Source organism: Carassius gibelio, chromosome B24 (genome assembly GCF_023724105.1).
Source record: "Carassius gibelio isolate Cgi1373 ecotype wild population from Czech Republic chromosome B24, carGib1.2-hapl.c, whole genome shotgun sequence".
Taxonomy (NCBI): Eukaryota; Metazoa; Chordata; class Actinopteri; order Cypriniformes; family Cyprinidae; genus Carassius; species Carassius gibelio.
This window is the reverse complement of record NC_068419.1, coordinates 12,813,429-12,822,720: the sequence shown is the minus strand read 5'-3', so window position 1 is coordinate 12,822,720 and position 9,292 is coordinate 12,813,429. Positions and strand designations below refer to the sequence as shown.

General features: G+C 36.5%; 1 protein-coding gene and 1 pseudogene across 1 annotated transcript; one reads left to right on the top strand and one right to left on the bottom strand.

The window, feature by feature from the left end:
* Positions 1–206: 206 nt before the first annotated feature.
* On the bottom strand, positions 207–3,474 carry LOC128012953 (cerebellin-2-like). The gene is made up of 4 exons (XM_052595558.1): positions 3,332–3,474; positions 2,448–2,946; positions 1,258–1,377; positions 207–1,128 (listed from the first exon to the last, which is right to left on the bottom strand). The coding sequence occupies exons 2-4, from the start codon at positions 2,733–2,735 to the stop codon at positions 931–933; spliced, it is 606 nt and encodes a 201-aa protein (XP_052451518.1). The 5' UTR covers positions 2,736–2,946; positions 3,332–3,474; the 3' UTR covers positions 207–930.
* A 1,194-nt stretch (positions 3,475–4,668) lies between these two features.
* Positions 4,669–9,292, top strand: part of LOC128013106 (F-box only protein 15-like) — an 8,087-nt pseudogene continuing 3,463 nt past the window's right edge.

The window sequence follows — 9,292 nt, the reverse complement described above, 5'->3', positions numbered from 1 at the left end:
TTGTTTATCATCCAGTCTTGAGACATCTGAGAATATTTCTTGAACTCTTGAGTGTTGCTTCAGCACCATGGACAGCGCCGTTATATTCGCTATTGCATGGTAGTCAAAGCAAAGAAAAATGTGCATGCACAATTCATTAATACGATTTTTATCATTCATTAAAAAAATAATCAAGGTTAATAATAATAATAAAAAGATTGAGTAAATAAGTGTACAATACAATATTTTATTAGGCGGAACATTATATAGGGATTTTTCTTTTTCCACAACTTACATCTGTGAGCATTGTCACTGAACACTAAATCAATCAAAGCTACTTATTATCCGGAATGTAGAACACATCATAATGTAAATATGTATTTTATAAATTAGATAGATGTCTAGCAAAAAGTTCTTAAGACGTCTTCATTGGCTGATATATGTTTTTTTTTTTTTTTTCTCATTATATTCACTGTATAGCAGGTGGCCTACATTTGGCATATTTTCAGTATGTTCTGCATCCAAACGACACATCATTGACAGCACAAAACAGGAATCTTCCATTCGTGCAAAAATGCTTTCGGGGCCATAAAGCACTTCCGCAGCTCCACACCACACACCTCACTGGACGGAAGCCGAATCATTAAGGCTATACAAACACAAAATAAAGCACTGATAAATACACCTAGTTCAGGATTTGAAGTTCGTCTTCGTCTTAAATATCTTCTCGTTTATATTGTGGTCCAGTTAATTGTCAGTTGCGAATTGTTTCCCATCGATAAAATCCAAACAATCGCGACTGAAAATCGCTGCGGCCAAAAAAGGCGGGAACTCCCTGTGGACGCGTCCATATACAATTTTGCTAGATTTCAGTTTTGTTCAAAGAACTAATGCTCGTTCTTCCTCGGTCACTTGGAAAATATTACTTGCAGTAACACGTCTGCGAGTCAGTTAAAGAGGAAAGACTAAAAATCCAGAGAACGTGGAGTATTTCCATCCGCCCATTAGATTCCCTCGTTCCAACTTGAGATAGACTCGATCCTCGCGCTCCACCATCAGTAGAACTCCGTTACTCGCCGCCTCCCGAGTGACATCCTGATCTCCAGCAAAAGCAGATATGACCGGGTACTCGTTCTGCATCAGGTTAACCTGAATAACATGACACAACGCACTTTAGTCCTTTGAAAGCAGAGAATAGACTTTCTACAAGGGTTCGTGAATAACGCATAGCATGAGAGGTGACTGCAATTGTATTTTGTGCAAAACTGCTCTGCTCACCTGTATGGTTTGTCTGTTGTAGACCTTGACCACATGAAAGCTGAAACTGTATATTCCTCTGCGTGGTGCGGTAAACAAACTCGCTTTTAGGTCGAAATGATTGCCAATGTTTACTAAGACCTGAAACAAAAGCAACATGAAGTGTTACAAATCCGATAGGAAATGAAAATGTGCGAATCTACATATCATATTTACTTTTAGATTAGCAATTTTACACCAACATTTGCGGATCCTCGAGCGCAGTGTGGCAAGCGGTATTAACATTAATTCCTTACAAACAACCAGTAAATATTTTTGGTTTTAGATGTGTATTATTATTTTATTATTTTGACGATCATCTAATAGTGGAATCTTTTTGTAACTGTTCGTTGGATACTAGCACTTACTCTGGTAGTGAGAAATTGTGTGAGTGTGTGTTTTGACCATTCAATTATATGAAATATGTGTTGCATATGATATGATATTCATTCCATTTGTATGTATTCCAATTATTGCTAGAAGATATTTCAGTTTTGTAAGTTCTATTAATTCTGGCACTATTCTTCTTTGATAACTGGTAACAGTTTGAATAGTTATATACTAGCTTGAGTTCCAGTTGTGCAAGTATTTATTTGATACTATTATTTATTTGGCAATATAACCTTACAAAATTATAATAAATATATCCTACTGGTTAAAAAAAAAAAAAAAAAAAGACGACGAAAAGAAAAGAAAAAGGAAAAGGAAAGAAAAAAAAAATCATGTTACATGTTAAAACGGCCTGCCATAAGCGCAAACCTGTCAATACATCTGGTCAGTTTTAATTACTACAGGCCGGTTTTAATGACAGCGGGTCGGTTATTGTTAATCTAAAAACGTCACGCTTGTTAATCTATACACTTGGTTATATGTAAAATTTTTGACAGTATGGGCGATAAAAAAAGATTTTGCAACTAAGCAATTCGTTGAAAGGTATATATTGGAGACTATTAGGCACGTCATACATTGTATCTGCCCAACATTTAATGCGTTCAATGAAATAATATTAGTTACCCCCACCCCCACCCCCACCCAAAAAAACCCAACTAAACTGTTTAAACAAGTACGTCCAATAGAATAGAATAGAACTTGTTATTTCGGGAAGTTTCTGGCTGAAATTCCCGAGCATATGCAGTTGATGTGATTACAAAGTCACCAACGGGACACCTGACCTGGTCAAAATAGATGGTCATGGATGTGTTGCTCATCTCCGAAGGTTCGTGGTTTGTCCCTCTGACGGCCGAAAAAGCCACTTTGGCGCTGCCGGAGCGCACAGATATCCCAAGCGAAGAGGTGACTCCTCCGTCAGAAGAGGGGTTGGAGTCACATACCACCAGACACTTTCCCTCCAGAACGATGGGCTCCGTGTCATTCTGGCCCAGACAGAGCCCTATGCCACATCCCAGGAGAAAGGCGAGAGCCAGCATGGCAAAGGGTCCGGGACAGGATGCTGGCACCATGATCGGAACAAGAATCCTATGCAAACTGATCTTAACCACCAGCCCCTTGGAGGTTTGATGTGGGTCTATCACCTGGTCCAAACTAACCTCTCTCTCTCGCTCTCTCTCTCTCTTACTCTTTCTCTCTCTGTGTAACTCACCGTCACACACTCCTTTTCTTTTCGTCTATGCGCATCAGTTGAGGGTGCTCAGAGTATTTGCACAATGATTCCTGAATGATAAAAAAAAACGAGAAATCAGAACAAAATATTTAAATATTTAATACTACTACTACTAATAATAATAATAATGCAGGAATTATAATTTATCTTGAACTATCTCAGTATGATGGTTGACGATGTTAAATTGCGCAACGAGACGCAGCACCTAATCTCAGCTAGAATACAACGTCAACTGCGTTTAACATTAACTGCGTTAACAAAAATAAAGTTTTACACTGTAACCCGAGATCCTTTTCTATAGTTAATACCACTTCCATAATAATTGCATACGTTTCCGATTAAATCCATAAATGCCAACAACAGCACCATGAAATCTAGTATTTCTTTCTATGTTTTCTTTGAGCTCATTCTACTTTATGTTGTCCATTATGTTACCTGTTATATCCATAGTTGGTGCAATCCGTGTTCCTGCTACTTCAGCTGTCTTGAGAAAGAGTGAAGCGCGCACCCAATAAGAGTGGAGAAAACCCATTGCTCCTTCGCCCTTTTTAGAGGGCGATTCACGCCCATCCCTTCTTTTCAAGTACAGTAATAATTTTGGAGCGGACGTTTCTGGACAATAAAATCAGGCACGGACAGAATCTTGGATTTTAAGAGTCTATTTGCACAATTAACAGCCGATTTATAAACCAACTGTGGGGGGAAATCAGTATTCTTTTGCATAGCAATAGCTAACATATAGTTTTGCATGTAACGTACAATAAGTAAACCTGCTATGAACTTGAAGCTGATAATATAGAGTTAAATACCAGAAAAATAAGCATGCACTTTAGTAATATCGGTATCCAGATTGAATGCCTTCAAAGCCACACAAAAGTCTTGTGCTCCACCCTGTGGAGAAGAAGAGCTATGATCCTCTGTTTGAAACATTAGATAATCTCAAACAGTACTTTGTTTATAAAATAGATTTGTTACAGTATTTATGAATCTTTGTTAATGATTTAGAATAATTTTAGTTTGTTGTAGTTAAATATTATTCATGGGGCCTTACTGAAAATTGTTACTTAAGGATTTAACATTTAAAATAAAAAATAAAGAACAGTTTTCTGCTATAACTGGATTCTAAAAGTTTTTTTGTGAAGTCATATATGCCAATAAAGAACCATTATTTTTAAGAGTGTATACAGTAGAGCAACTTCTTGCATTAAAAGACATATGCTATTAATACAATTAAAAAAATACTTAAATATAATACTTATTGCCAAAAAATTATAATAATAATAAAAAAAAAAATAGTTGAGTTTAATTCTTACCTTAATTGTCTAAGCAAAGTGGTACCAGAAGTTACAAACTGTGCAACACATTAGTTGCACTTCTTCAATAACTTCATTAGTCGTAATTAATAAAGAAAATTAAAAACAAACTATTAAAATCAAATACAAATGACAGAAACTACACTGACATATTAAACTGATTTAAACAAAGGTGTTATCCGAGAATCATTACAATATAACCTCATTAGTAAAAGATAAACCTTGGAATAAGCAACCGGTTTTGTGCTTTCTATCTATTAAAAAGCTTTTCAGAGAAGCTCCGGAGCTGCAGTAAAGTGTATAAAGTGTGAATCTGGGTTTGACAGGTCTACTCAGTATGTGTTATGTCCACTGAACCCATTCTTAACCTCCCTAATTAATAGTTTCCCTCACTCTTCAAAGTTGATAATTGGAAATATCATGCAAGACGATCACGGCTGGCGCCTTCTAAAGAGTGAAATGGGTATACTGCTTTAATTTATGATGGAATGACTCTGAGTCTTTATTAAATCTGAAATATTAAAGGCACTTCACAATATGGTATTCTTGTCTTTTTGGATACTTGAGAGACTGCAAATAACAGCACATCCTATCCTGACCATATTTTATTTACACATTTGCCAAATATAAATAGCCAGAATAATGGTTTTAAAATAGATTCCAAGTAAACATCACCTGCAACAGTTAGGTTAAATTAGATGAAAGATCATGGATATTCCAGCAATAGTCAACATCATCAATCCACACAGGCTCTCCATGTACCATTTTTGACAAGAATCACACTTTGGGTGTAGAGTGACAGGCTCTGTGGAAGTTGACGTTGAGTATCTGAGAGCAGCGGCTGACCTAGGGCCCGCAGAAGGGCGAGTAAAAGAAAAAACATCAAATGTCAAGCTGGGTGGTCATCGGGACCTGTGTATCACAGAGCCCAGAGCCGTTTAAGCCCACAGAGGAGAGCTCTCCCCAACCAAGAGAAACCGTACATTATTGTGAATGTTATGACTATTTCATCTGACAGGCAGCAGACCATCATAACTCTTGAGATCGCCTAGACCAAAAAAAAAAAAAAAAAGAAAAAAAGAAAAAGAAAAGAAAGAAAAAGAAAGAAAAAAGTTCCCTTTGCCATTTCTTTGCTTCATTAAAATCTCATCCAATGTATTTCACAAGGAATACCAATCAAAAATGAAAAATTGCTGGAAATTTGCTCACCCTAATCAATCCAAGATTTGGAAGAAATCCAGATAAATTAGTCCTTCATCCATAATGTTGCTGTCTCCAAAAGTTGTTTCTCATCTGAATAAGGAAACATGCACAGATCAAGCATAAATAAAATTAAAAAAAGATTCTGATGTGAGAGGGCAATAAGGGGGTGGATTTTTCATTGGAGGAAGTGATATTTTGGACTCATATTTTGGACAGAAGCATCGTTTTAAGTCAACACCTTGATGGATGTATTTCTTATGAATATGCTGTTCTTTGTTTCATAATACATTATGGACTGGAGGTATGTGGATTACTTGTGGATTATTGTTATATTTTTAAAAACTGTATAAACTGTAATTATACCGGCACCCATTCACTGCAGAGGATCCACTAGTGAGCAAGCAGTGTTAGGCTAAATTATTTCATATATGATTTAATGAGGAAAAAAGACAAAACAACAAGTGTACCAGCATAAATAAAATAAATAAATAAAAAATAAAATAAAAATAATAATATATGAATATATATATATATATATATATATATATATATATATATATATATATATATATATATATATATATATATATAAGGAATTAAATATAGGAATATTAAGGAATAAAAAGAAAAACACATTCAGCATTGTTACTCTCGAGTTGTTCACGTAGCATTAGCACCCCCATGCGGCTGTCGGAGTGTTCTGTTTCAAATTGACACTTCCGCTCCTTGCGGGAATTCGCCAGGTAGTTACATCATTACCTGTTAGTAGAATAATGTAGTTGTATATACCCCATTAAAATAAACTAGACTCTGTGAGATCTTATTAAATCAAAATCCATGTCCAGGTGGTTGTTACTTATGTTATTTAACATCATTCAGGCTTTAATGCTTCTGCACTGAAGAGCTCTGCTAGATTGTTTCAGTTGTGTTTAACTTTCATAGAAAACAAAGAAAGGCAGCTCTACAACATCCAGCAGTCTACAAGAAGCCATCCAAATGCAAAGGAAAGACTTGTGAAAACTCCTTAAGGCAAGTAACTTTCTGCATTACTTTCGTCAACAAGCATTTCCAGCACCGGCGGCGCCAGGGGGGGTCTTGGGGGGTCTCAAGACCCTGCCAAAAAATGCCTTGACCCCCCATTTGACCCCCCAGCCTCTTCCTGATTAAAAAATATATATATTCGGGATAAAGATCCAAAAATGTTTCTCTTCAAACTACGCAGAACAATAATAAATAATAATTATTTCGACATTTTTACTCATACACTGAACCGAGAACCGTTTCTGTCGGACGCGTCCGATTCGAGAACCGATGATAACTGCGCATGCGTGATTCAGCGTGAAGCAGACTGACACAGAGCGCATCTGAACCGAACTGATTCTTTTGGTGATTGATTCTGAACTGATTCTTTGCTAATGTTATAAGCGCGGGTAACCCAAAGGCTTGAATGAAAGGCAATCATCGCCAATGACGGCATTACATCGAGCGCAAAAGAACCGTTGAACCATTTTTTTTTTCAGCTGGTTTATTTGATCGAATTGTCCGAAAGAACCGGTTCACTTGAGCACCTGCTCCTTTGCCCCTTAAGTGCCCTTTTGTCAAAGCAAAATTTCCTCATTTTTTTTTGTAATAACATACACTTTTGTGAATGCCTGCCCACGCCCAATCATAATATTAGTACAATTTATTAATAATAATTTAGCCGTAAATAAAATGACCAACATGATGACAGTTCACCTGACTACGACCTCATCCAACCGGGAAGATTCCTCATGCTGCACGCGCATTTTTTAATTGCTAGAGGATATTTTCAACATCGTGGCAGCTGGTAAGTGGTGTTTCATTCTCAGCGAAGTGATTTTGGTGTTTATTTACTTATTATTATTTTACAAGAACGATGTGATGTGAGAACATGCAGATATGTTGCTGTGTGTAGCCTGTAGTGTAGAAGTAACACTAACGTTAGCTGTTTGAGGGAGAAAAGTTTCACAGGCATCGAGGGGTCTGGTCTTTTTTATGTTATTTGAATAAACTTTTATTATATTACAGTACTTATTTATTTTTAACACGTAAAAATAATTATCACAACACTGGTAAGGCTTATTCAGATTTTCTCATTCTCTGAATTATCATTATAAAAATAAAAACAATTCAGAAATGAATTAAAATATAATTATATTTTAAATGTGATGCAAATATTTTTTCTACAAAAGCAACAGTGTTTACAACAGCAAGACCACTTTAGCCTGTAAACTCAATAATATCTATCTGGAAATAAATGTAAAAAATATCAATGTCAATAAAAATGCATAATATACCTGACATGAAAGTGCTGTGTGAAGGATATGAATAACAAATGTAGCCTGTCATTTGTTTACATTGCAAAGGTGTTTTTGTTGTTTAGTAGCAGAAATATGCAGTTATTAGCCATGTCCATTGTATTTTTTGTTGGTTTTCATGAGACCCCCCTTGAAAAGACCAGGACCCCCCATTGCCCCCCCAATCAAAATTGTCTGGAGCCGCCACTGATTTCCAGGAACTCTCCAACAACAAGTGAGTTTGTTTTCCTATAGACCATATTTCTCTCGAAGCTAAAAAATCAATCAAAATCATTAGTATTTCCTCATCCTGATGTCCTTGCAGTTTTATGTGGTATCAGTTTTACATCCGCGAACGTAGCAAAAAGAAGAAAGCCAGTCAAGAAGATCAGATGATACGTGATCTTGCCAAGATCATCTTGGTGTAGTTGGTGTGCGGGAGAGGCCAAAGAGATACTGGAGAAATGCATTCTTCAAAGAAATTGCCGGCCTGAATGTGTACAAAGTGGAGAACAAAACTACAACGCATTGACAAACAGAGGAAGTCATAAGGTTAGAGATTCTGTCTTTTTTTGTTGTTGTTATTTTGAGAATTCACTATTGATTTAATGCGTAGATCTCTTAAAATTCCTTTTAATTTTATGGTAATTTTATCCTTTTTAATAGCATGAGAGCATCGGTTTAGCATGGTGACCTGAATCTGTTTCTTGGTATAAATATTTAAGTATAAATAATTTTCTCGTGTAGTTTCTGGGTTTCTAGTTGTTTTGATTGCTTTCTTTCAACCCTCTTTTTGTAAGCCCCTACATCTACATTTAGTAATACACAACAAGACTTTGTAGTCAAAATATCGTCTTTGTTGTGACCCATCTAATCTGTTGAAGATGGCATATTCCCCATCAAATATATGTCAGGGTGTGTTTCTCCCTCCTGCAGCGTCTGGGCTTATTAAAGGTGAGTGTGAGAGTCAGCGTCTTAGATTTGCTCTGTGCTCCTGGGCGATGGGATACGGAAAAACGCTTGATGATCTGCAGGCTGCGGCGTGCTGTTGTCTTAACCTCTGATTAGAGCTTCCGAGCCACTCAATTTTTCGACTCAAAGAGCGTGTGGCATACAGGGGGAAAGAAAATAATTGTGGTCCCCTCAGAAGGCTGGGTGAATTGTAGAAATAAATTGCTTGGCCCCTACCTCTTGCCCAGACATATCCCCATAGGTTCCTCAGTTACAATGACAACGAAGGATGAGATTTACTTCGGTAATAATCATCTCCACTGACTTGTAGACACAGACAACAGCTATTAATCTCTCTGGGACTCTGCTTGTATCTCGATTTAAAGCATTAATTGGTATCATGTGATGCCAATGCCCGACACGTGATGCATCATATTAGGTATTTCCCCAACCTAATGCTCTGCTTCTTTCAGAATTAATGTCATTTATTGCTAGTTTCTGGCCAAACAGACACTTCCCTGCTCTTAATCAATTAATCAAGATTTGTTTTATGTTATTTGGCTCTTTATCTTGTATTCTCCACCTTTAAAAATAGTTTTCTATTTATTTAT

Bases quoted from the DNA above. Each gene is read 5' to 3' on its own strand.
- LOC128012953 (XM_052595558.1), bottom strand. From the start codon at position 2,735: ATGGTGCCAGCATCCTGTCCCGGACCCTTTGCCATGCTGGCTCTCGCC. The intron at 1,378-2,447 runs GTCAGGTGTCCC...CTTTTGTTTCAG, and splicing joins TGACCATCTATTTTGACCAG to GTCTTAGTAAACATTGGCAA. The intron at 1,129-1,257 runs GTGAGCAGAGCA...CATGTTATTCAG, and splicing joins ACAACAGACAAACCATACAG to GTTAACCTGATGCAGAACGA.